Genomic DNA, 27,830 nt, shown 5'->3' with positions numbered 1-27,830 from the left:
AGCAATACTCCATACAAGGACAGATCAATCCTTGGTATAGATGGAGCAACTGTTCGGAAAAAAAGAAATTTTGACATCTAAACAGGACTCTCAGTTCCCGGCAGATTTAGCTATAACTGTAATATGGTGCTTCCAAGATGGCGTGGATGTTACAGTAATACCATGTATGTTTGCTGAGTCAAGCAGTTGAATTACAGATCCATCAGAGGAGAGAGGAAAGTTTTGAGGAATTTTCGATAAAGGGATGGGTAGAAGCTGGGCCTTGAAGCCATTAAATTTAACCAGATTTTGTCTACCCCACCGAGATACCCAGTCCAAGGCTAAGTTTAGTGAGGATGTTGTGTTGATATCAGATGCAGACTGAGTGAGAGAAGAAGGAGCAGAATCAAATGATGTGGAGGAATGCAGTGATGAGTCGTCAGCATATGAATACATTTAGTTATCTGTAGAAGAAAGGACATCATTGACAAAAAGGAAAAAAGTGTAAGAGACAGGAGAGAACCTTGAGGATCTCCAATGTTGATGGAGAAAGGCAGACAGACTCTGATCTATCAAAAAACTAAGAAAGACTGGCCAGAGAGGAAGATAGATATGAGGGAGCAAAGTGAGGGAAAGATGCCATGAGACGGAAGTTTAGAGATAAGGCCCCAATGCCACACCCTGTCAAAAGCTTTGGATATATCAAGGGCAACTTATTCCCCAGTATTTTCTGGGATGATGATCAGACAGTAGTAAGATAGGAAAGAATATCACCAGTGGATCTTGCCTTATGGAGGGCATGCTGGCAATCAGAGACAAGACAATGAGATTCAAGATGTCTGAGTGTAGGAGAGATTCAAAGACTTTGGAAATGGCGGATGTCAGAGCAGTCACACTTCTTGGGAATGGGATGTACCAAAACATGCTTCCAAGAAGAAGGAAAAGTTCTGGTTTTTAAACAGCTTTCACAGGATATAAATAGCTTGCTAAACATTTCTTTATCCATATTCTTGAAAACTATGATGGTATTTGCAAGAAGACAAGTTTTCTTCTTTACTGTTCTCCTTATGTGGGACTTTGGTGACAAGTTAGGGATGATGTTTCCAAGTACTCCTCACACACAAAATTCTGAAGTTTACTTCTTGCTAAATAATAATCATACTTGAGCCTTCTTTCACTTTGTCACATACTCATTATCAGAGCCTGGGTGTTCAGACAAAATGACAGTTTTTGGCTTGGTTTGCAATTTCAATACAAAATTGCCTACTTTATCTTAACATGCCTATTTCACTTATTTTCACTGATTTTCATATTCTGTTATTGAAGAAATACCTAAGTTGTCTTACATTACTATTTGGTCATCTCTAAAGTAAAAAAATGCATTCTGTTCCTTTTCACAAAGCGAACTGCTTAATGTTAAAATGGAACATTTCCTATGGCATGGTTCTAATGGGTACTGGACATGTGCGCATGACAGATACAATCCATGTGAATGTATTCCAGCATGGCACTCTGTCCTCTGTGGCCTGAACCCCCAATTTGAGTCAGTTGCATTTTAAACACTTCATACTACTTTCATACTATTCGCCATTTCCCGCATTAGCGAGGTAGCGTTAAGAACAGAGGACTGGGCCTTAAGAGGGAAATCCTCACCTGACCCCCTTCTCTGTTCCTTCTTTTGGAAAATTAAAAAAAAAACGAGAGGGGAGGATTTCCAGCCACCCTGCTCCCTCCCCTTTTAGTCGCCTTCTACGACAAGCAGGGAATACGTGGGAAGTATTCTTTCTCCCCTATCCCCAGGGATACACAGGTGAGCAAATTTCACTAAGTGCCTATATGAGTCTTCTTCAAAACTCAACAATTAAGTTGAAGAGTTTGGTAGCAATATATTAACAGATGGGACAAAATGTGCAAAAAAGAAAAAGACAAAAATCAGTGAACCATGAAACGTACTTTCTTTCACAACATTAGACTTCTAGGCACAAAGCTGCCACTGCTTACAAAACTGATTAACACAGTACTTCATACACAACAGCTTCCATTTCACAATCTCAACTTTCATTGGAAAGAAAATAAACTTTATGTTCTGAGAAATGCAATATTTTCATTAAGTGTAAAAAACTGGATGTTCTTTCCTGCTGTGTAGCCTTCATCCTTTCACAGTAACTCAGCCCTCTTAATTCTGGTACCATCTTAGTTAAGCTTTTCTCTTTGTGTTTCTTTTAATGCTGTGATCAAATTTGAAAAGCATAATCCAATTTTGGTCTAAGTTATGAATAACTTATTAAACATCTCCCTATCCAAGTATCTAAATGTGATCTTAATATTTGCTAAAGGGCAATTTACTTCTTTCACACTTCTCTTGATTCAGAGCTCTCACAACAGATCAGATCTCTTCCACACATTGATTCCAGTGGCTCAGTCTGCCACTACTTGCTCTTCATACTGAGGCCTTCTCATTATCTTAAACCTACTTGGACTGAATCTTATCCAATTATCTGACTAACTTTGAAGTTGGTCCAAATTCCCCTTTAGGTTATTACAATTGTTTTCATTCCTTACTTCTCTCATGACTTTTGTATCATCTACAAATACATTCAGATATGAGTCTATCCTTCTGGCAAGTCATTTATGTATGTGAAGAATAACAGTGGGCCCAAGATCATGCTCTGTGGCACTCCAGCTCTAATTTCTGCTTATTCTAAGAATGTACCTTTTCCTCATATCTTTTGATCTCTTCCAAACAGGTAATCCTCATTCCAGCGAAGGAGTTTACCCTTATTCCTGCTTGCAGCTTTAGCTTCTTAATCAGCTCTTGATGGTGTATAGCGTTTAGGAACACAGCAGATTAGGAACACAGGCTACCCATCCATATCTCTAGTCTAATATCCAGCTCACATGTCGTAAAAGACTATCAGGTTCATCATACAGGACCTCTTTTCTCTGAAGCCATGTTATCTCACAGTAACGAAATTCTCCCCTATCCCTGGGGATAGGGGAGAAAGAATACTTCCCATGTATTCCCTGCATGTCGTAGAAGGCAGCTAAAAGGGGAGGGAGTGGGGGGCTGGAAATCCTCCCCTCTTGTTTGTTTTTTTCCCAAAAGAAGGAACAGAGAAGGGGGCCGGGTGAGGATATTCCCTCAAAGGCCTAGTCCTCTGTTCTTAATGCTTCCTCACTAACGCGGGAAATTGCGAATAGTATGAAAGAAAGAAAAGACTTCATTTATTCATTTTCTGATTTTCTTTTGCAGAGGTGTACAAACCATACTTGTGATGTAATGCCTTCAGCTCTGTGAGATTTCCTGGTCACCTTTCTTAAAGACAGGCAAAACATTTGTACTCCTCTAAATCTTTGGAACCATCCCTTCCTGCAGAGTCTTACTACACAGTATTTAGAAAGGCCTGGCATGTGTCTCAGTGCATTTCTTCAGCACATAGGGAGAGATTTCTAGTCTTGTGCATTATATGGGTCAAGTTGTTTTGATAGCCTGATTATATCATTTCTGTTAATATCTGTACCTTCTAAGACTTCATATTTACACCTTTCTGATGTTAGTGCACTATCATCCTTCACTGTAAGAACACTTTTATATCTGTTATTTAGTTCCTGACATATTTCCTTGTCCTATTTGAGAGTTCTTTCCTCTGAGTTCCTTAGCCTGATCTGTTGTTCTTTAACCAACAATTTGCTTCTGATGAAATGGAAAAACTGTGGGTTGTCTTTCGCCTTGTTCACTCTTCTATGTAATTCTCTATGTTCCTCCTCCTTTCTTTCCAGTGCTCATTCCTTGGTCTCCTGTGTCTCTTTAATCGTGGCTGGTTACACGCTTGTTTGTAGCTCTTCCAAATTAGATCCAAGTTCTCTCAATATTTTGCATTTCATGCTGAACCATGCCTCTCTCTATGTCACTCTTCCTTCTATTTTAGTACCCATACCCTGACTCTATTGAAGCAGACTTCACAAAATCATCTAGTATTGGTTTACATTCTTGATGTATGACTCTTTTGTTCAGTCTTCACTCTCAAGTAACTTGATCAACTGCATATAGTTGTTTTGACTGTATTTTCTCTTTGTATCATGTGTTTCCTCTGATCCCCTTCTTGCTTCCTTCTCCACAACATAGTCAAATTCAAGTACTACATCATCACTTTTCCCTAAATAACCTTCATACTTGGCATGTATGTTCTATTTCCATGCTATGCTGTGCAAAGATGAGGTCAAGTAGTCCCCCACTATCTATATTAACTAATGGCACCTTCATTCAGTACATAATAGGTAAAATTTCTATGAGAAAAAAAAGATGTGTTGCTGTTTGTCTACAATCCCCCCAAAAAACTACAGCAACCTGGAGCAGGTTTGCACTGATAACAATGAAGAAACAATATGGACATATGGGAGGCAACAAGACACTCCCTTCATGATAATGGTAAATTATTGATAAAAATAATGGAGGACTTGAACAGAATCAAACTAGAAGAACTCAAGACACTCATGGAAACATGAAAATATATGGTTTTCAAATATGGACAGGAAAACTTCTTGCATCAACATGTCAAGGAGCATACAAGATCTATAGGGGAGAACACTCTATCACAATTTGACCTCATCTATCTAGGCATAGCTGTTTGATCAAGGGTCTTTCCCTTGTGTGGGTACATTTCCACTCAAAACCACACTAAAAATTCTTGCCTAGTTTGACTGTGTATGTGTGCTTGGTAACATGCTTTGCCCAGCACTGGATCCCTACTTGCTTGTTTCTTGCTCCACTAAAGGTCTTCATTTGTTCCTCCCCCCAACTAAGAATAAGAGTTAGATAGCTTATTAGACAAATAAAGCTTGCAAGCACATAACAATGCTGAGGTGACTATTAGTAAACCATACTTTTATTCTCACTCATTCCTACACTCCTTCACAGCACTTCTTTTCTTTTAAGTCAGTTATTCACATTACATTTATTTAAGTATTCTTTCATATAAACAATAATTTATCATTCTAGTTTACTCAAAAGGCAACACTCCTGGTCAATTGATTTGAATATTCTGGTCTTCCCACTCCCACTGCTCCTTTACTGCACAATTTGCCATAGTGAAATGTTATCATCTACAGAAATTCATTCATGAGATATTTAGTACATGTATTAACTGACCTGATATGGTGGCCACATGGAGTAGCTCTGAACATCTCGCCAGGCAGGCATTTCTAATCCTCTGGAGTTTTTAGAGACATCTTCAGCTACAATGATACTATAGGCAGTAACCTGTCCATTTTCATTGGAAAAGTAATTTTTGCGGTAACGGATACTGATAGTAGAAGAAGTACGTGAAACTTCAGTGGGAAACACTTGACGGCTTGGCTCTGGTGGGGCTGCAAAATGGGAAAGTTGTGTTAAGTATGGAACATGAAACTCTTTGCTCTCACAAGCATATGTTTACATAGGACGAATTATGTATATTCATAGGGTGAAAACTTTTCACAGTATGAGTAAGGGAGGTTACTGTGCCAAAACAATCATTCCTCTCAAATTCTATGTAATTTTTGCTGAGCTGAACAACATTTTTTCTCAAATTCTATGTAGATTTCTATCAATATTTTATCAAAAAGTCCATCTATTTATCTTGACAAGAGGTTGACTGCAGCAAAAGAGTTTCCACTTAACCATGTCCTTACATGCCTCTCTCATACACCATTCCATACATTCTTTCATCATTTTTCTACATCCAGTACTTTTTCATTCTATCTGCTTATAATGCAGGTGGTCTTCCTCTGACAGCAACCCTTTTAATTGTACTTTCATACACTCTCCTTGTAAATTCCATCTTGTATTCTTTCCACATGCCTAAACTACCTCAAAGTATTATGTTTCACCCAGTCTACCATTCCACAATTTGTTTCCTCTGCCTTTCCTGCCAAACCAAATCTCTCATACAACCCCCTCACTCTTTTCTTCATTCCATCTACTTATACAGCATGCTCCTCTCAAATGGCTCATTTCCATAGTCTGGATTGATTTCTGTAACTTAATCCATGTCCATGTTTCAGCTGCAAAGGTTAAGGTCAGGAGGATTATGCTGTCTCTTAATCCCTTCTTTACTTCCAATCTTACACCTCTAACCATCATTATTCTATTGGGGAACCCAATGACTCTTCTACCCTGTACTGCTCACTCCCTTTTTTCTGCTTCAATATCCCCAAACTTATTGGGGATAACTTAAATAAATGAACATTAACTTAATCAGATGTCGAAACAAAACCATGATTACCAGGCCATTATATCTGGCCTCTTACTTCTGTGTGAAGTTAAAGAGTTTCTCATCATCTGCTCCTAGGGTAAGGATAAGGTTAGCCATTGGTCCAGTGGTTTCATACTTCTGTTTAATGTCATGTTGTCAAACCTCTTATTCCTAAAATAATACCAGTAATATACATTGCAACTTTAGCACCACTGTCATCATCAAGACTGGAAATGAACTAGAGACAAACAAAGATGACTTTGAGATGTGTTAGGTGGCTGATAAAGATAAAAGAACACAGTAGCTTTGAAATGCATTGTAATATACATGGGAGACACAACATGTAACATGTGCTTTCTGAGATGGCAGCTTCAGCATGGCATGGGGTACAGGGTTCTGGTGAAAATTGAGCCATTAGTCTCACAAGACAAATAGACTCTCTTGCAAAATATTGAATTAGCAACATCCAAAATACAGTGAAGGTCACTGTTCATTTGAGCAAACTGGACACCAACTGAAAATATGTGCGAGTAACCTGAGAAAATGCATGAATCTGATCCAATCGAAATATTTAAAAAACACAATGTTTCAGAAGAATTACTAACATTTTATAAAGGTTTGAATATTTACTAATATACATCAAATATTACTGTCATTCTATCATCACTAACCCCTTTCCCAATTTTTGTCACATGGATCACATGCAAACAGCCTCTGAAAATCACTCACATTCATCCCGAAAATTATCAGTTAACCAAACTACTTCATCAAACAAAAGTCTATCAACAGGTGGTCATAATAAAGCTTTCCAGATTACAAGTCTTATGCAGTAATTACTTACCACCAATTGGCATCGTATACTCCAAGTACTTGACACGACCTGGCCCAATCTTAGTGCTTGCCTCAATTTCAAAAAAATAAGTTTGCCCAGGAATTAAATTTGTAATTATTCCATCTAGTTCAAGAGGACCAAAATGCCTAAGTTTTGTAGATGAGGAACCCTGAAATTGAATCAATAAGTACTCATTATTCTCAATATCTAATGAATTCATAGAGTCTATTTCAGAGCAACCAATCAATAGTAAAAGATTATCATACACATGTTGATATAACCATGTTATACATACAAAGAATATCAATATTATACCAAGGACCTCTTATACAGCATGACTTTTATACCACAATATTTAAGTACTTAAAGGAGTGACCTTTTAATCATACCATTATTCCATATTTTATGGTGAAACCTAAAAGAATACCATTCTGTTCATCAGGAGGTAGAGACCAAACAAACGAAATCTGGTTTGGTGTCACTTTCTTTGGGGAAAACTGAGCCACCTAGAAAATAAAAATAAAAATACATACATGATAATCTTCTGATTGTAATATAAGGGTAAGAGAGATGTGTGGAAATATAAAGAGTATGGTTGAGAGAGCAGAGGAGGGTATGTTGAAATGGTTTGGACACATGGAGAGAATTAGTGAGGAAAGATTGACATAGAGGATATAAGTGTCAAAGGTAGAGGGAACAAAGAAAAGCAGGAGACAAAATTGGAGGTGGAAGGATGGAGTGAAAAAGATTTTGAGCAATCGGGGCCTAAACATACAGGAGGGTGAGAGGCGTTCAAGGAATTCAGTGAATTGGAATGATGTGGTATACTGGGGCTGATGTGCTATCAATGGACATTGGGGTAAACAATGGAAAGGTCTGTGGGGCCTGGATGTGGATAAGGAGCTGTGGTTCCAGTGCATTACACATGACAGCTAGACACTGAGTTCAAATGAAAAAGGACTTTTTTGTCTGTTTTCCTGGCATTACCTCAGTGAAACATGGGATAGCAATTCCGTTTTCCTGTGAGGCGGGGTGGCGAAAGGAAAGGATGAAGGAAAGCAAGTATAAATATGTAATGTGTACAAATGTAATAGCTGCTTGTGGGTGTTTATATGTGATAGATTGTAAGAAAAAAACTCTAGATTGATATGGGCAAAACTGAAAGTGGATGCAGAGGGATGGGTGATTATTGGTGCATATGCACCTGGGCATGAAAAGAAAGATCATAAGAGGCAAGTGTTTTGGGAGCAGCTGAGTTCCAATTCACTCTATTCCTTGCACACCTTTCACCCTTCTGCATGTTCAGGCCCCGACCACTCAAAATCTTTTTCACTTCATCTTTCCACCTCCAATTTGGTCTCCCACTTCTCCTTGTTCCCTCCACCTCTGACACATATATCCTCTTGGTCAATCTTTCCTTACTCATTCTCTCCATGTGACCAAACCATTTCAAAACACCCTCTTCTGCTCTCACAACCACACTCTTTTCATGACCACACATCTCTCTTACCCTTACATTACTTACTCGATCAAACCACCTTACTCATTCTCTCCATGTGACCAAACCATTTCAAAACACCCTCTTCTGCTCTCACAACCACACTCTTTTCATGACCACACATCTCTCTTACCCTTACATTACTTACTCGATCAAACCACCTCACACCACATATAGTCCTCAAACATCTCATTCCCAGCACATCCACCCTCCTCTGCACAACTCTATCCATAGCCCACGCCTCGCAACCATATAACATTGTTGGAACCACTATTCCTTCAAACATACCCATTTTTGCTTTCCGAGATAATGTTCTCAACTTCCACACATTCTTTAATGCTCCCAGAATTTTCGCAATCTCCCCCACCCTATGATTCACTTCCGCTTCCATGGTTCCATCCGCTGCCAAATCCATTCCCAGATATCTAAAACACTTCACTTCCTCCAGTTTTTCTCCATTCAAACTTACCTCCCAACTGACTTGTCCCTCAACCCTACTGTACCTAATAACCTTGCTCTTATTCACATTTACTCTCAGCTTCCTTCTTTCACACACTTTAACAAATATATATATATATACATATATATATATATATATATATATATATATATATATATATATATATATATATATATATATATTTTTTTTTTTTTTTTTTTTGCTTTGTCGCTGTCTCCCGCTTTTGCGAGGTAGCGCAAGGAAACAGACGAAAGAAATGGCCCAACCCACCCCCATACACATGTATATACATACTTCCACACACGCAAATATACATACCTGCACAGCTTTCCATGGTTTACCCCAGACGCTTCACATGCCTTGATTCAATCCACTGACAGCACGTCAACCCCGGTATACCACATCGCTCCAATTCACTCTATTCCTTGCCCTCCTTTCACCCTCCTGCATGTTCAGGCCCCGATCACACAAAATCTTTTTCACTCCATCTTTCCACCTCCAATTTGGTCTCCCTCTTCTCCTCGTTCCCTCCACCTCCGACACATATATCCTCTTGGTCAATCTTTCCTCACTCATTCTCTCCATGTGACCAAACCATTTCAAAACACCCTCTTCTGCTCTCTCAACCACGCTCTTTTTATTTCCACACATCTCTCTTACCCTTACGTTACTTACTTGATCAAACCACCTCACACCACACATTGTCCTCAAACATCTCATTTCCAGCACATCCACCCTCCTGCGCACAACTCTATCCATAGCCCACGTCTCGCAACCATACAACATTGTTGGAACCACTATTCCTTCCACTATATATATTGGGTGTCTAAATGTGTGTGGATGTAACCAAGATGAGAAAAAAGGAGAGAAAGTTAGTATGTTTGAGGAAAGGAACCTGGATGTTTTGGCTCTCAGTGATACGAAGCTCAAGGGTTAAGGGGAAGAGTGGTTTGGGAATGTCTTGGGAGTAAAGTCAGGAGTTAGTGAGAGGACAAGAGCAAAGGAAGAAGTAGCACTAATCCTGAAACAGGAGTGGTGGGAGTATGTGAAAGAGTGTAAGAAAGTAAACTCTAGATTGATATGGGTAAAACTGAAAGTGGATGGAGAGAGATGGGTGATCATTGGTGCAAATGCACCTGGGCATAAGAAATATCATGAGAGGCAAATGTTTTGGGAGCAGCTGAGTGAGTGTGTTAGTAGTTTTGATGCACGAGACCGGGTTATAGTGATGGGTGATTTGAATACAAAGGTGAGGAATGTGGCAGTTGAGGGAATAATTGGTGTACATGGGGTGTTTAGTAGTGTAAATGGAAATGGTGAAGAGCTTGTAGATTTATGTGCTGAAAAAGGACTGGTGATTGGGAATACTTGGTTTAAAAAGACAGGTATACATAAGTATACATGTGTAAGTAGGAGAGATGGCCAGAGAGCGTTATTGGATTACATGTTAATTGATAGGTGTGCGAAAGAGACTTTCGGATGTTAATGTGCTGAGAGGTGCAACTGGACGGATGTCTGATCATTATCTTGTGGAGGCGAAGGTGAAGATTTGTAGAGGTTTTCAGAAGAGAGAATGTTGGGGTGAAAAGAGTGGTGAGAGTAAGTGAGCTTGGGAAGAAGACTTGTGTGAGACTGTGTACAGAATGGAGAAAGGTGAGAACAAAGGACATAAGGGGAGTGGGGGAGGAATGGGATGTATTTAGGGAAGCAGTGATGGTTTGTGCAAAAGATGCTTGTGGCATGAGAAGCATGGGAGGTGAGCAGATTAGAAAGGGCAGTGAGTGGTGGGATGAAGAAGTAAGATTATTAGTGAAAGAGAAGAGAGAGGCAATTGGACGATTTTTGCAGGGAAATAACGCAAATGACTGGGAGATGTATAAAAGAAAGAGGCAGGAGGTCAAGAGAAAGGTGCTTGAGCTGAAAAAGAGGGCAAATGAGAGTTGGGGTGGGAGGGTATCCTTAAATTTTAGGGAGAATAAAAAGATGTTTTGGAAGTGCATAAGACAAGGGAACAAATGGGAACTTTAGTGAAAGGGGCTAGTGAGGAGGTGATAAGAAATAGTGGTGATGTGAGAAGGAGATGGAGTGAGTATTCTCAAGGTTTGTTGAATGTGTTTGATGATAGAGTGGCAGATATAGGGTGTTTTGGTCGAGAAGGTGTGCAAAGTGAGAAGGTTAGGGAGAATAATTTGGTAAACAGAGAAGAGGTAATAAAAGCTTTGTGGAAGGTGAAAGCCAGCAAGGCAGCGGGTTTGGATGGTATTGCAGTGGACTTTATTAAAAAAGGGTGTGATTGTATTGTTGACTGGTTGGTAAGGTAATTTAATGTATATATGACTCATGGTGAGGTGCCTGAGGATTGGCAGAATGCTTGCATAGTGCCATTGTACAAAGGCAAAGGGGATAAAAGAGAGTGCTCAAATTACAGACGTATAAGTTTGTTGAGTATTTCTGGTAAATTATATGGGAGGGTACTGACTGAAAGGGTGAAGGCATGTACAGAACATCAGATTGGAGAAGAGCAGTGTGGTTTCAGAAGTGTTAGAGGATGTGTGGATCAGGTGTTTGCTTTGAAGAATGTATGAGAAATACTTAGAAAAGCAAATGGATTTGTATGTTGCATTTATGGATCTGGAGAAGGCATATGATAGAGTTGATAGAGATGCTCTGTGGAAGGTATTAAGAATATATGGTGTAGGAGGCAAGTGGTTAGAAGCAGTGAAAAGTTTATATCGAGGATGTAAGGCATGTGTATGTGTAGGAAGAGAGGAAAATGATCGGTTCTCAATGAATGTAGGTTTGCGGCAGGGGTGTGTGATGTCTCCATGGTTGTTTAATTTGTTTATGGATGGGGTTGTTAGGGAGGTGAATGCAAGAGTTTTGGAAAGAGGGGTAAGTATGCAGTCTGTTGTGGATGAGAGAGCTTGGGAAGTGAGTCAGTTGTTGTTCGCTGATGATACAGCACTGGTGGCTGATTCATGTGAGAAACTGCAGAAGCTGGTGACTGAGTTTGGTAAAGTGTGTAAAAGAAGAAAGCTGAGAGTAAATGTAAATAAGAGCAAGGTTATTAAGTACAGTCAACTGTGAGTTAAGTTTGAATGGAGAAAAATTGGAGGAAGTGAAGTGTTTTAGATATCTGGGAGTGGATTTGGCAGTGGATGGATCCATGGAAGCGGAAGTGAATCATAGGGCGGGGGAGGGGGGCGAAAGTTCTGGGAGCATTGAAGAATGTGTGGAAGTCGAGAACATTATCTTGGAAAGCAAAAATAGGTATGTTTGAAGGAATAGTGGTTCCGACAATGTTATATGGTTCGAGGCATGGGCTATGGATAGAGTTGTGCGGAGGAGGGTGGATGTGTTGGAAATGAGATGTTTGAGGACAATATGTGGTATGAAGTGGTTTGATCGAGTAAGTATTAATAGGGAAAGAGAGATGTGTGGTAATAAATAGAGTGTGGTTGAGAGAGAGCTGAAGAGTGTGTTTTGAAATGGTTTGGTCACATGGAGAGAATGAGTGAGGAAAGATTTACAAAGAGGATATATGTGTCAGAGGTGGAGGGAACAAGGAGAAGTGGGAGACCAAATTGGAGGTGGAAAGATGGAGTGAAAAAGATTTTGAGTGATCGGGGCCTGAACAAGCAGGAGGGTGAAATGTGTGCAAGGAATAGAGTGAATTGGAACGATGTGGTATACTGGGGCCAATGTGCTGTCAATGGACTGAACCAGGGCATGTGAAGCCTCTGGGGTAAACCATGGAAAGTTCTGTGGGGCCTGGATGTCGAAAGGGAGCTGTGGTTTTGGTGCATTATCACATGACAGCTAGAGACTGAGTGTGAACGAATGTGGCCTTTGTTTTTTCCTAGCGCTACCTCGTGCACATGAGGGGGGAGGGGGTAATTATTTTAATGTGTGGCAGGGTGGCGATGGGAATGAAAAAAGGCAGACAGCATGAATTATGTACATGTGTATATATGTATATGTCTGTGTGTGTATATATATGTATACATTGAGATTCATAGCTATGTATATCTGCGTGTGGACGTGCATGTATATACATATGTATGTGGGTGGGTTGGGACATTCTTTCGTCTGTTTCTTTGCACTAACGCGGGAGACAGCAACAAAGCAAAAAATAATAAATGATATATATATATATGAAAGAATACTTCCCACGTATTCCCTGCGTGTCGTAGAAGGCGACTAAAAGGGGAGGGAGCGGGTGGCTGGAAATCCTCCCCTCTCGTTTTTTTTTTAATTTTCCAAAAGAAGGAACAGAGAAGGGGGTCAGGTGAGGATATTCCCTCTAAGGCCCAGTCCTCTGTTCTTAACGCTACCTCGCTAATGCGGGAAATGGCGAATAGTATAAAAGAAAAGAATATATATATATATATATGTATATATATATATATATATATATATATATATATATATATATATATATATATATATATATATATATATATATATTTCTTTTTTTTTTTTCAAACTATTCGCCATTTCCCGCGTTAGCGAGGTAGCGTTAAGAACAGAGGACTGGGCCATTGAGGGAATATCCTCACCTGGCCCCCTTCTCTGTTCCTTCTTTTGGAAAATTAAAAAAAATTGAGAGGGGAGGATTTCCAGCCCCCCGCTCTCTTCCCTTTTAGTCGCCTTCTACGACACGCAGGAAATACGTGGGAAGTATTCTTTCTCCCCTATCCCAAGGGATAGGGGATAAATATATATATATATATATATATATATATATATATATATATATATATATATATATATATATATATATATATATATTTTTATTTATTTACATATATATATATATATATATATATATATATATATATATATATATATATATATATATATATATATATATATATATATATATATCTCGCTTTTTAAACCAGGTATTCCCAATCACCAGTCCTTTTTCAGCACATAAATCTACAAGCTCTTCACCATTTCCATTTACAACACTGAACATCCCATGTATACCAATTATTCCCTCAACTGCCACATTACTCACCTTTGCATTCAAATCACCCATCACTATAACCCGGTCTCGTGCATCAAAACCACTAACACACTCATTCAGCTGCTCCCAAAACACTTAAAAAGCGAGATATACATAAGTATACGTATGTAAGTAGGAGAGATGGCCAGAGAGCGTTATTGGATTACGTGTTAATTGACAGGCGCGCGAAAGAGAGACTTTTGGATGTTAATGTGCTGAGAGGTGCAACTGGAGGGATGTCTGATCATTATCTTGTGGAGGCTAAGGTGAAGATTTGTATGGGTTTTCAGAAAAGAAGAGTGAATGTTGGGGTGAATTGGGTGGTGAGAATGAGTGAGCCTGGGAAGGAGACTTGCGTGAGGAAGTACCAGGAGAGACTGAGTACAGAATGGAAAAAGGTGAGAACAATGGAAGTAAGGGGAGTGGGGGAGGAATGGGATGTATTTAGGGAATCAGTGATGGATTGCGCAAAAGATGCTTGTGGCATGAGAAGAGTGGGAGGTGGGTTGATTAGAAAGGGTAGTGAGTGGTGGGATGAAGTAAGATTATTAGTGAAAGAGAAGAGAGAGGCATTTGGACGATAATTTGCAGGGAAAAATGCAACTGAGTGGGAGATGTATAAAAGAAAGAGACAGGAGGTCAAGAGAAAGGTGTAAGAGGTGAAAAAGAGGGCAAATGAGAGTTGGGGTGAGAAAGTATCATTAAATTTTAGGGAGAATAAAAAGATGTTCTGGAAGGAGGTAATTAAAGTGCGTAAGACAAGGGAGCAAATGGGAACTTCAGTGAAGGGCGCAAATGGGGAGGTGAAAACAAGTAGTGGTGATGTGAGAAGGAGATGGAGTGAGTATTTTGAAGGTTTGTTGAATGTGTTTGATGATAGAGTGGCAGATATAGGGTGTTTTGGTCAAAGTGGTGTGCAAAGTGAGAGGGTTAGGGAAAATGATTTGGTAAGCAGAGAAGAGGTAGTAAAAGCTTTGCGGAAGATGAAAGCCGGCAAGGCAGCAGGTTTGGATGGTATTGCAGTGGAATTTATTAAAAAAGGGGGTGACTGTATTATTGACTGGTTGGTAAGGTTATTTAATGTATGTATGACTCATGGTGAGGTGCCTGAGGATTGGCGGCATGCGTGCATAGTGCCATTGTACAAAGGCAAAGGGGATAAGAGTGAGTGCTCAAATTACAGAGGTATAAGTTTGTTGAGTATTCCTAGGAAATTATATGGGAGGGTATTGATTGAGAGGGTGAAGGCATGTACAGAGCATCAGATTGGGGAAGAACAGTGTGGTTTCAGAAGTGGTAGAGGATGTGTGGATCAGGTGTTTGCTCTGAAGAATGTATGTGAGAAATACTTAGAAAAGCAAATGGATTTGTAGGTAGCATTTATGGATCTGGAGAAGGCATATGATAGAGTTGATAGAGATGCTCTGTGGAAGGTTTTAAGAATATATGGTGTGGGAGGCAAGTTGTTAGAAGCAGTGAAAAGTTTTTATTGAGGATGTAAGGCATGTGTACGTGTAGGAAGAGAGGAAAGTGACTGGTTCTCAGTGAATGTAGGTTTGCGGTAGGGGTGTGTGATGTCTCTATGGTTGTTTAATTTGTTTATGGATGGGGTTGTTACGGAGGTGAATGCAAGAGTTTTGGAAAGAGGAGCAAGTATGCAGTGTGTTGTAGATGAGAGAGCTTGGGAAGTGAGTCAGTTGTTGTTCGCTGATGATACAGCACTGGTAACTGATTCATGTGAGAAACTGCAGAAGTGGTGACTGAGTTTGGTAAAGTGTGTGAAAGAAGAAAGTTAAGAGTAAATGTGAATAAGAGCAAGGATATTAGGTACAGTAGGGTTGAGGGTCAAGTCAACTGGGAGGTAAGTTTGAATGGAGAAAAACTGGAGGAAGTAAAGTGTTTTAGATATCTGGGAGTGGATCTGGCAGTGGATGGAACCATGGAAGCGGAAGTGAATCACAGGATGGGGGAGGGGGCGAAACTTCTGGAAGCCTTGAAGAATGTTTGGAAGTCGAGAACATTATCTCGGAAAGCAAAAATGGGTATGTTTGAAGGAATAGTGGTTCCAACAATGTTGTATGGCTGCAAGGCGTGGGCTATGGATAGAGTTGTGCGTAGGAGGGTGGATGTGCTGGAAATGAGATGTCTGAGGACAGTATGTGGTGTGAGGTGGTTTGATCGAATAAGTAATGTAAGGGTAAGAGAGATGTGTGGTCATAAAAAGAGTGTGGTTGTGAGAGCAGAAGAGGGTGTTTTGAAATGGTTTGGTCACATGGAGAGAATGAGTGAGGAAAGATTGACCAAGAGGATGTATGTGTCAGAGGTGGAGGGAACAAGAAGTGGGAGAGCAAATTGGAGGTGGAAAGATGGAGTGAAAAAGATTTTGAGTGATCGGAGCCTGAACATGCAGGAGAGTGAAAGGCGTGCATTAGCAAGGTAGCACAAGGGAACAGATAAGGAATGACTCAACCCATCCATATACACATATATATATCTGTAAACTCCCACACATGCACATATACATACATATACATTTCAACTTATACATATATATACATACACAGACATATACATATATACACTTGCACATATCTATACTTGCTGCCTTTATCCAATCCCATTGCCACACTGTTGCACATGAAACAGTACTCCCCCTCCCCTCCTCTAGCAAGGCAGTGCCAGAAACACAAAAAAACCACATTCATTCACACTAAGTCTTTAGCTGTCATGTGTAATGCATCGAAACCACAGCTCCCTTCCCACATCCAGGCCCCACACACCTTTCCATGGTTTACCCCAGATGCTTCACATACCCTGGTTCAATCCAATGATAGCACATCAATCCCAGTATACCACATTGTTCCAATTCACTCTACTTCTTGCACACCTTTCACCCTCCTTTATGTTCAGGCCCTGATCGCTCAAAATCTTTTTCACTCCATACTTTCCCCTCCAATTTGGTCTCCTGCCTCATTTCCTCCACCCCTGACACATATATCCTCTATGTCAATCTTTCCTCACTCATTCAGAGATGTGTCCAAACCATTTTGATACACCCTCTTATGCTCTCTCAACCACACATTTCTCTTACCCTTTCATTACTTACTCGATCAAACAACTTCACACCATATTGTTCTCAGACATTTCATTTCCAACACATTCATCCTCCTTTGTACAACCTATATATAGCCCATGCTTAGCAATCATACAACTTTGTTGGAACTACTGTTCCTTCAAACATACCCATTTTTGCTCTCCAAGATAACATTCTCTCACTCCACACATTCTTCATCGCCCCGAGAACCTTCACCACCCCCCCAACCATGTGACTCACTTTCACTTCCGTGGTTCCATCCACTGCTAAATCCACTCCCAGATATCTAAAATACTTCTCTTCCTCCAATTTTCCTCCATTCAAATTTACATCCCAATCAACTTGTCCCTCAACCCTACTGAACCTAATAACCTTGCTCTTATTCAAATTTACTTTCAACTTTCTCTTTTCTCACACTTCTAAACTCAGTCACCAACTTCTGTAGTTTCTCATATGAATTAGCCATTAGAGCTGTATCATCAGCAAACAACAACTGACTCACTTCCCAAGCTCTCTCATCCCAAAGAAACTGCATACTCGCCCCTCTCTAAAACTCTTGCATTTACCTCCCTAACCACACCATCCATAAACAAATTAAATAACCATGGGGACATCACATGCCCTTGCTGCAGACTGACATTAACTAGAAACCAATCACTCCTCTCTTCCTACTCATACGCATGCCTTACATCCTTGATAAAAACTTCTCACTGCTTCAAGCAATTTACCTCCCACACCATATACTCTTAAGACCTTCCACAAAACACCTATATCAACACTGTCATATCCCTTCTACAGTTCTATAAATGCTACATACAAATCCATCTGTTTTTCTAAGTATTTCTTGCATACATTCTTCAAAGTAAACACCTGATCTACACATCCTCTACCATTTCTGAAACCATACTGCTCTTCCCCAATCTGATGCTCTGTACATGCCTTCACCATCTCAATCAATACCTTCCCATACAGTTTCCCAAGAACACTCAATAAAATTATGCCTCTGTAATTTGAACAATCATCTTTATTGCCTTTGCCTTTGTACAATGGCACTATGCATGCATTCTACCAATCTTCAGGCATTTCACCATGGTCCATACATACACTGAATATCCTTACCTACAAATCACCAACACAGTCACATCTTTCTTGATAAATTCCACTGTAATACCATCCAAACCCGCTACTTTTCCGGATTTCATCTTCCGCAAGGACTTCACTACCTCTTCTCTGTTTACCAAACAATTCTCCCTGACCCTCTCACTTTGCACACCACCTCAATCAAACACCCTAAATCTCCCACTCTATCTTCAAACACATTCAACAAACCTTCAATATACTCACTCCATCTCCTTACTTCATCACTACTTGTTATTACCTTCCCATTTGCCCCCTTCAACGATGTTCCCTTTTGTTCTCTTATCTTACGCACTTTATTTACCTCCTTCCAAACATCTTTTTATTCTCCCTAAAATTTGATGATACTCTATCACCCCAACTCTCATCTGCCCTACTTTTCACCTTTTGCACCTTTCTCTTGACCTCCTGCCTCATTCTTTTATACATCTCCCAGTCATTTGCACGACTTCCCAGCAAAATCATCCAAACAACTCTCTATTCTCTTTTACTAACAATCTTAATTCATCCCACCACTCACTACCTTTTCTAATCTGCCCACCTCCCACCTTTCTCATGCCACATGCATCTTTTGCACAAGCCATCACTGTTTCCCTACATACAGCCCATTCCTCCCCAACTCTCCTTACATCATTTGCTCTCACCTTTTGCCATTCTGCACTCAATCTATCCTGGTACCTCCTCACACAAGTCTCCTTTTCAAGCTCACTACTCTCACCACTCCCTTCTCCACAACATTCTCTCTTCTCATCTGAAAAAATCTACAAATCTTCACCTTTGCCTCCACAAGACAGTCATCAGACATCCCTCTCTTACACACCTGTCAATTAACATGTAATCCAATAATGCCCTCTGCCCATCTCTCCTACTCACATATGTATACTTATGTATAGCTATCTTATTAAACCAGGTATTCCCAATCACCAGTCCTTTTTCAGGACATAAATCCACAAGCTCTTCACCATTTCCACTTACAACACTGACCACCTCATATAAACCAATTATAACCTCAACTGCCAAATTACTCACCTTTGCATTCAAATCACCTATCACTATAACCCAATCTCATGCATCAAAGCTACCATCACACTCACTCAGCTGCTCCCAAAACACTTGCCTCTCATGATCTTTTTTCTCATGCCCAGGTGCATAGGCACCAATAACCACCCATCTCTCTCCATCCACTTACAGTTTTACCCATATCAATCTAGGGTTTACTTTCTTATACTCTATCACATACTCCCACATCTCCTGCTTCAGGAGGAGTGCTACTCTTAAACATCTTTATCATCAGTTTTCTGTCTTTTGTTGTGAAAGTTCTAAGTATCATAGCTATCATTATTTGGTTTGAGAGTTTTATCAATGTGCTCTTCAAATTAAAGATTTTCACTTGTGATGGTCCCCAAATCGTTGATGTTTGATTCACTCTCTCCTTTTTTTTTCACTGAAGGGCCCTCATGTGTGTAGGTGCTGAAATACTGTTAACTGTTCTGTTGAATTATTTGCTCAAATTTCTCTTCCACCCATTACAGTACAAAGTAACCAGATTTCATTGCAGTTTTCTATCATCTTTACCAGTTCCACTTACTCTTATGTCATCTGCAAAACACATGACTATACTCTCTCATTCTTATCTTTGTTTATCATCATCAATACAAAGGGTACTCAAGCTAATACTATACTATTCCTTGCAGGACACCTGAAAGGATATCTATGTCATTAGACATGCTTCCTTTTGCAACCACTTTAAACAATCTGTCAGTTAATAACTCTAATCCATTTTCTTATTTCTCCTTTAATATACAGCTTTTTCATTTTCTTTAACAATACTTCTTAGTTTACTCTGTCAAGTCCTTTTCCAGATCATCTAAGAGGGTTTCCATTTTCTTCCCTCATATCAGTTTCACATATGTCATTATCATGAACTGATGGTTTTAATTTTAGCTGGTATAAATCAATGGAAATTCTCATCTATAAATTTGGCGCTACAATGATGTTCTCAAATATTTCAATCATATGCAGTGTTAGACTTGCTAGTCCATTAATGTGGAGCCCCTATTATGTATCAATGCTATGCAAGCCATTCTATGTGTATTATTTTATTTCTACTTATTTGCTTTGTCGCTGTCTCCCACGTTGGCGAGGTAGTGCAAGGAAACAGACGAAAGAATGGCCCAACCCACCCACAGATACATGTATATACATACACGTCCACACACGCAAATATACATACATATACATCTCAATGCATATATATATATACACACACAGACATATACATATATACACATGTACATAATTCACACTGTCTGCCTTTATTTATTCCCATCGCCACCCCACCACACATGGAATAACAACCCCTTCCCCCTTATGTGTGTGAAGTAGCGCTAGGAAAAGACAACAAAGGCCCCATTCGTTCACATTCAGTAGCACTAGGAAAAGACAACAAAGGCCACATTCGTTCACATTCAGTCTCTAGCTGTCATGTAATAATGCACCGAAACCACAGCTCCCTTTCCACATCCAGGCCCCACAGAACTTTCCATGGTTTATCACAGATGCTTCACATGCCCTGGTTCAATCCATTGACAGCACGTCGACCCCGGTATACCACATCGTTCCAATTCACTCTATTCCTTGCATGCCTTTCACCCTCCTGCATGTTCAGGCCCCGATAACTCAAAATCTTTTTCACTCCATCTTTCCACCTACAATTTGGTCTCCCACTTCTCCTCGTTCCCTCCACCTCTGACACATATATCCTCTTGTTCAATCTTTCCTCACTCATTCTCTCCATGTGACCAAACCATTTCAAAACACCCTCTTCTACTCACTCAACCACACTCTTTTTATTTCCACACATCTCTCTTACCCTTACATTACTTACTCGATCAAACCACCTCACACCACATACTGTCTTCAAACATCTTATTTCCAGCACATCCACCCTCCTGCACACAACTCTATCCATAGCCCACGCCTTGCAACCATACAACATTGTTGGAACCACTATTCCTTCAAACATGCCCATTTTTGCTTTCCGAGATAATGTTCTCGACTTCCAAACATTCTTCAAGGCTCCCAGAATTTTTGCCCCCTCCCCCAACCTATGATTCACTTCCTCTTCCATGGTTGCCCCCTCCCCCACCCTATGATTCACTTCCGCTTCCATGGTTCCATCCGCTGCCAGATCCACTCCCAGATATCTAAAACACTTTACTTCCTCCAGTTTATCTCCATTCAAACTTACCTCCCAATTGACTTGACCCTCAACCCTACTGTACCTAATAACCTTGCTCTTATTCACATTTACTCTTAACTTTCTTCTTTCACACACTTTACCAAACTCAGTCACGAGCTTCTGCAGTTTCTCACATGAATCAGCCACCAGCGCTGTATCATCAGCGAACAACAATTGACTCACTTCAAAAGCTCTCTAATCCACAACGGACTGTATACTTGCCCCTCTTTCCAAAACTCTTGCATTCACCTCCCTGACAACCCCAGCCATAAACAAATTAAACAACCATGGAGACATCGCACACCCCTGCCGCAAACCTACATTTACATTTTCAGTAAAATGCAAGAATTCTGCCAATCCTCAGGTACCTCACCATGAATCATACATACATTAAATAACCTTACCAACCAGTCAACAATACAGTCACCCCCTTTCTTAATAAATTCCATTACAATACCATCCAAACCTGCTGCCTTCCCGGCTTTCATCATCTGTAAAGCTTTTACTACCTCTTCTCAGTTTACCAAACCATTTTCCCTAACAATCTTGCTTTGAACACCACCTCGACCAAAACACCCTATATCTGCCACTCTATCATCAAACACATTCAACAAATCTTCAAAATACTTACTCCATCTCCTCACATCACCACCACTTGTTATCACCTCCCCATTAGCCCCCTTCACTGAAGTTCCCATTTGCTCCCTTGTCTTACGCACTTTATTTACCTCCTTCCAAATCATCTTTTTATTCTCCCTAAAATTTAATGATAATCTCTCACCCCAACTCTCATTTGAACTCTTTTTCACCTCTTGCACCTTTCTCTTGACCTCCTGCCTCTTTCTATTATACATCTCCCACTCATTTGCATTTTTTTCCCTGCAAAAATCATCCAAATGCCTCTCTCTTATCTTTCACTAATAATCTTACTTCTTCATCCCACTACTCATTACCCTTTTCCAATCAACCCACCTCCCAAGCTTCTCATGCCTCAAGCATCTTTTGCGCAAGCCATCATTGCTTCCCTAAATACATCTCATTCCTCCCCCACTCCCCTTACCTCCTTTGTTCACACCTTTTTCCATTCTGTACTCAGTCTCTCCTAGTACTTCCGCACACAAGTCTCCTTCTGTGAGGAATATACATATGTATATATGTGTGTATATATATATATATATATATATATATATATATATATATATATATATATATATATATATATATATATATATTTCCCTGGGGATAGGGGAGAAAGAATACTTCCCACGTATTCCCTGCGTGTCGTAGAAGGCAACTAAAAGGGAAGGGAGGGGGGGCTGGAAATCCTCCCCTCGCGATTTTTTTTTTTTTTTAATTTTCCAAAAGAAGGAACAGAGAAGTGGGCCAGGTGAGGATATTCACTCAAAGGCCCAGTTCTCTGTTCTTAACGCTACCTCGCTATCGCGGGAAATGGCGAATAGTATGAAAAATATATATATATATTTATTTTTTTTTTTTATTATACTTTGTCGCTGTCTCCCACGTTTGCGAGGTAGCGCAAGGAAACAGACGAAAGAAATGGCCCAACCCCCCCCCCATAAACATGTATATACATACGTCCACACACGAAAATATACATACCTACACAGCTTTCCATGGTTTACCCCAGACGCTTCACATGCCTTGATTCAATCCACTGACAGCACGTCAACCCCGGTATACCACATCGCTCCAATTCACTCTATTCCTTGCCCTCCTTTCACCCTCCTGCATGTTCAGGCCCCGATCACACAAAATCTTTTTCACTCCATCTTTCCACCTCCACTTTGGTCTCCCTCTTCTCCTTGTTCCCTCCACCTCCGACACATATATCCTCTTGGTCAATCTTTCCTCACTCATTCTCTCCATGTGCCCAAACCACTTCAAAACACCCTCCTCCGCTCTCTCAACAACGCTCTTTTTATTTCCACACATCTCTCTTACCCTTACGTTACTCACTCGATCAAACCACCTCACACCACACATTGTCCTCAAACATCTCATTTCCAGCACATCCATCCTCCTGCGCACAACTCCATCCATAGCCCACGCCTCGCAACCATACAACATTGTTGGAACCACTATTCCCTCAAATATACCCATTTTTGCTTTCCGAGATAATGTTCTTGACCTCCACACATTCTTCAAGGCCCCCAGAATTTTCGCCCCCTCCCCCACCCTATGATCCACTTCCGCTTCCATGGTTCCATCCGCTGCCAGATCCATTCCCAGATATCCAAAACACTTCACTTCCTCCAGTTTTTCTCCATTCAAACTCACCTCCCAATTGACTTGACCCTCAACTCTACTGTACCTAATAACCTTGCTCTTATTCACATTTACTCTTAACTTTCTTCTTCCACACACTTTACCAAACTCAGTCACCAGCTTCTGCAGTTTCTCACATGAATCAGCCACCAGCGCTGTATCATCAGCGAACAACAACTGACTCACTTCCCAAGCTCTCTCATCCCCAACAGACTTCATACTTGCCCCTCTTTCCAAAACTCTTGCATTTACCTCCCTAACAACCCCATCCATAAACAAATTAAACAACCATGGAGACATCACACACCCCTGCCGCAAACCTACATTCACTGAGAACCAATCACTTTCCTCTCTTCCTACACGTACACATGCCATACATCCTCCATAAAAACTTTTCACTGCTTCTAACAACTTTCCTCCCACACCATATATTCTTAATACCTTCCAAAGAGCATCTCTATCAACTCTATCATATGCCTTCTCCAGATCCATAAATGCTACATACAAATCCATTTGCTTTTCTAAGTATTTCTCACATACATTCTTCAAAGCAAACACCTGATCCACACATCCTCTACCACTTCTGAAACCACACTGCTCTTCCCCAATCTGATGCTCTGTACATGCCCTCACCCTCTCAATCAATACCCTCCCATATAATTTACCAGGAATACTCAACAAACTTATACCTCTGTAATTTGAGCACTCACTGTTATCCCCTTTGCCTTTGTACAATGGCAATATGCACGCATTCCGCCAATCCTCAGGCACCTCACCATGAGTCATACATACATTAAATAACCTTACCAACCAGTCAACAATACAGTCACCCCCTTTTTTAATAAATTCCACTGCAATACCATCCAAACCTGCTGCCTTGCCGGCTTTCATCTTCCGCAACGCTTTCACTACCTCTTCTCTGTTTACCAAATCATTTTCCCTAACCCTCTCACTTTGCACACCACCTCGACCAAAACACCCTATATCTGCCACTCTATCATCAAACACATTCAACAAACCTTCAAAATACTCACTCCATCTCCTTCTCACATCACCACTACTTGTTATCACCTCCCCATTTGCGCCCTTCACTGAAGTTCCCATTTGCTCCCTTGTCTTACGCACTTTATTTACCTCCTTCCAGAACATCTTTTTATTCTCCCTAAAATTTAATGATACTCTCTCACCCCAACTCCATTTTCCTTTTTTCACTTTTTGCACCTTTCTCTTCCTCCTGTCCTTTCTTTTTTAAAATCTCCCCCACCAATTGCATTTTTTTTTCCCTGCAAAAATCGTCCAAAGCCTCTCTCTCCTTTCACTAATACTCTTCTTCTTTATCCCCCACCCCTACCCTTTCCAACAACCCCCCCCCACTCTTCCATGCCACAAGCTCTTTTGCGCATCCTCACTGATTTCCCAAATACACCCATTCCTCCCCCCCCCCTTACTTCCATTGTTCTCACCTTTTTCCATTTGTACCAGTCTCTCCTGGTATACCTCACACAGAGAACGGGGTTTTAGAGGGAATATCCTCACCTGCCCCCCTTCTCTGTTCCTTTTTTTGGGAAAAATTTAAAAAAAAAACAAGAAGGGGAGGATTTCCAGCCACCCCTCCCCCCCTTTTAGTCCCCTTTTCAAACGACACGCAGGGAATACTGGGAAGAAAATTCTTTTTTCCCCTACCCCCAAAGGATTATATATATATTATATATATATATATATAAAATATATAAAATTTTTAAAATATATATAAAATATAAAATATATATATAATATAATAAAAAAAAATATCTATATATAAATAATATATATATAATATATATAAATATAAATATAAAAATTTTTTTCTTTTTTTTTTACTTTGGCCTGTCTCCCGCATTTGCGGGGTACGAAAGGGAAAACAAAGAAAAAAAGGGGCCCAACCCCCTCCCCTTTACAAAATGAAATTTTCATACGTCCACACACACAAATATACATACCTACCAGTTTTCCCGGGTTTTAAAACCCCAAAACCTTTTTACACCCCTAAATTCAATCCCTGACAAAACCTAAACCCCCCGGTATCCCACATCGACCCTTTTTCACTCTTTTCCCTTTCCCTCCTTTCACCCTCCTCCCATTTTAAAGGCTCCGATCACAAACAAAAATCTTTTTCACTCCATTTTTCCCCCCTCCAATTTGGTCTCCCCCCTTCTCCTCGTTCCCCCACCTCCGCCAATTTCCTTTTGGAAATCTTTCCTCATCATTTTTTCTCCATGTGCCCAAACCACTTCAAAACACCCTCTTCTCTCATCACCACGCCTTTTTTTTTCCACACTTCTCTCTTCCCCTTTAAAACGTTACTCCCCCGGCCCCGATAAAACCCCCCCACACCAAAATTTTGTCCTAAAAAAACCCTTTCTTTTCCACACTTTCCACCCTTCCTGCCACAACTCTATCCATGGTATATATAATAAATATATATAAAATATATATATATAAAATATATTAAAAATATATATATATATGTATATATAATAAAAATATTATATAATATATAAAATAAAATATATAATAAAAATATATATATAATATACAAACATATGTTTTTTTTAAATTTTTCTATCTTTTTTTGTTTTGTCGCGGTCCTCCCGTTAGCGGGGGTAGAGAAAGGGAAAACAGCCCCAAAAGAATGGCCCTACCCACCCACATACCAGTATTTTCCCAAAAAAGCCCACACATGCAAAAAAAACATACCTAACATCTCAGTATACAACATATCACACAAACAATACATATATACACTTTTTAAAAATTTTTTCATACGTTTCCTTTCCCCTTTATTCCCACCCTCCACCTCCCCAAACCCCATACTAAAAACCCCCCTCCCCCCCCCATGTTTTCGAGGTAGGGGCAAAGGAAAAGACAAAAAAAAGGCCCCATTCGTTTCACCCCAAAGCCCCTCTAGCTGTCTTGTAATAATGCACCGAAACCACAGCCCCTTTAAAAATTCCAAAGCCGCACAAATTTTTCCATTTTTTTATCCGACGTTTTCACATCCCCGGGTTAAATTTCCATTGACGAAACTTGGGACCCCGGTAAACCTAATCGTTCCAATTCACCTTTTCCCTTTGGCACGCCTTTAAACCCTCCTGCATGTTCACCCCCCAAATTTCACCCCAAAATTTCTTTTTAAACTCCATCTTTCCACCCCCTTTTTTGTCTCCCATTTTCTCCCGTTCCCTCCCCCCCTGACACATATATAAATTTTGGGTCAACCCTTTCCCACTCATTTTTCTCCATGGCCCCAAACCAAATTTTAAAAAAACCCCTCTTCTGCTCTCTTCAGCCACACTTTTTTAATTTCCACAAATCTCTCTTCCCCTTCCCAATTACTTCTCAAAACAAACCACCTCACACCACATACGGCCCCAAAAAGCATCTCTTTTTTCAGCACACCCAAACCCTCCTCACAAAACTCACCTAGCCCCCCCTCCAACCATAAAAAACATTTTGGGAAAACCACTTTTCCCTTTCAAACATAGCCTTTTTTTTGCTTTCCGAGATAATTTTCTCGTTTTCCCACACATTCTTAAAGGGCCTCCCAGAATTTTCCGCCCCCCCCCCACCCTATGATTTCCCCTTCTGCTTCCCATGGTTCCATCTCGCTAATTATGATTTGGGGCCCGAACATGCAGGAGGGTTTAAAGGCGTGCAAGGGAAAAGATGAAATTTTTAAAGATGTTTGGGAAATCCGGGGGCGACGTGTTTTTCAATGGAAATTTTTCCAGGGGATGTAAGCATCTGGGGTAAACCATGGAAAGTGTGTGGGGGGCCTTGGGTGTGGAAAAGGGGGCTGTGGTTTCTGCATTATTTAAAGACCGCTAGAGACTGAGTGTGGGAAAAAAAAGGGGGGCCTTGGGTTTCTTTCCTAGCGCAAAACCTCGCACAAAATTAGGGGGGGGGTTTGTTATTCCCTGTTGGAGGGGTGGCGATGGAACAAAAAAAGGCAGACATTAAAAATTAGGGACATGTGTATATATGTTTTGTCCTTGTTTTATAAAATAAGTGTACATTGAG

General features: G+C 40.3%; 1 protein-coding gene across 2 annotated transcripts in view; it reads right to left on the bottom strand.

The window, feature by feature from the left end:
- The window catches only part of LOC139755960 (tyrosine-protein phosphatase 10D-like), a 657,464-nt gene that overhangs the window by 127,381 nt on the left and 502,253 nt on the right, over positions 1 to 27,830 (bottom strand). For both annotated transcript variants that reach the window (XM_071674794.1, XM_071674795.1), the window contains exons 19-21: positions 7,434 to 7,550; positions 7,054 to 7,213; positions 5,129 to 5,346 (exon numbers count right to left, since the gene is read on the bottom strand). In XM_071674794.1, coding sequence (XP_071530895.1) covers positions 5,129 to 5,346; positions 7,054 to 7,213; positions 7,434 to 7,550 — 495 coding nt within the window. The remainder of the gene's footprint in view (positions 1 to 5,128; positions 5,347 to 7,053; positions 7,214 to 7,433; positions 7,551 to 27,830) is intronic.

This window comes from Panulirus ornatus, chromosome 20 (genome assembly GCF_036320965.1).
Source record: "Panulirus ornatus isolate Po-2019 chromosome 20, ASM3632096v1, whole genome shotgun sequence".
NCBI classification, from domain to species: Eukaryota; Metazoa; Arthropoda; class Malacostraca; order Decapoda; family Palinuridae; genus Panulirus; species Panulirus ornatus.
The sequence above is the reverse complement of the archived record's forward strand: the minus strand, read 5'-3'. Positions and strand labels throughout refer to the sequence as shown.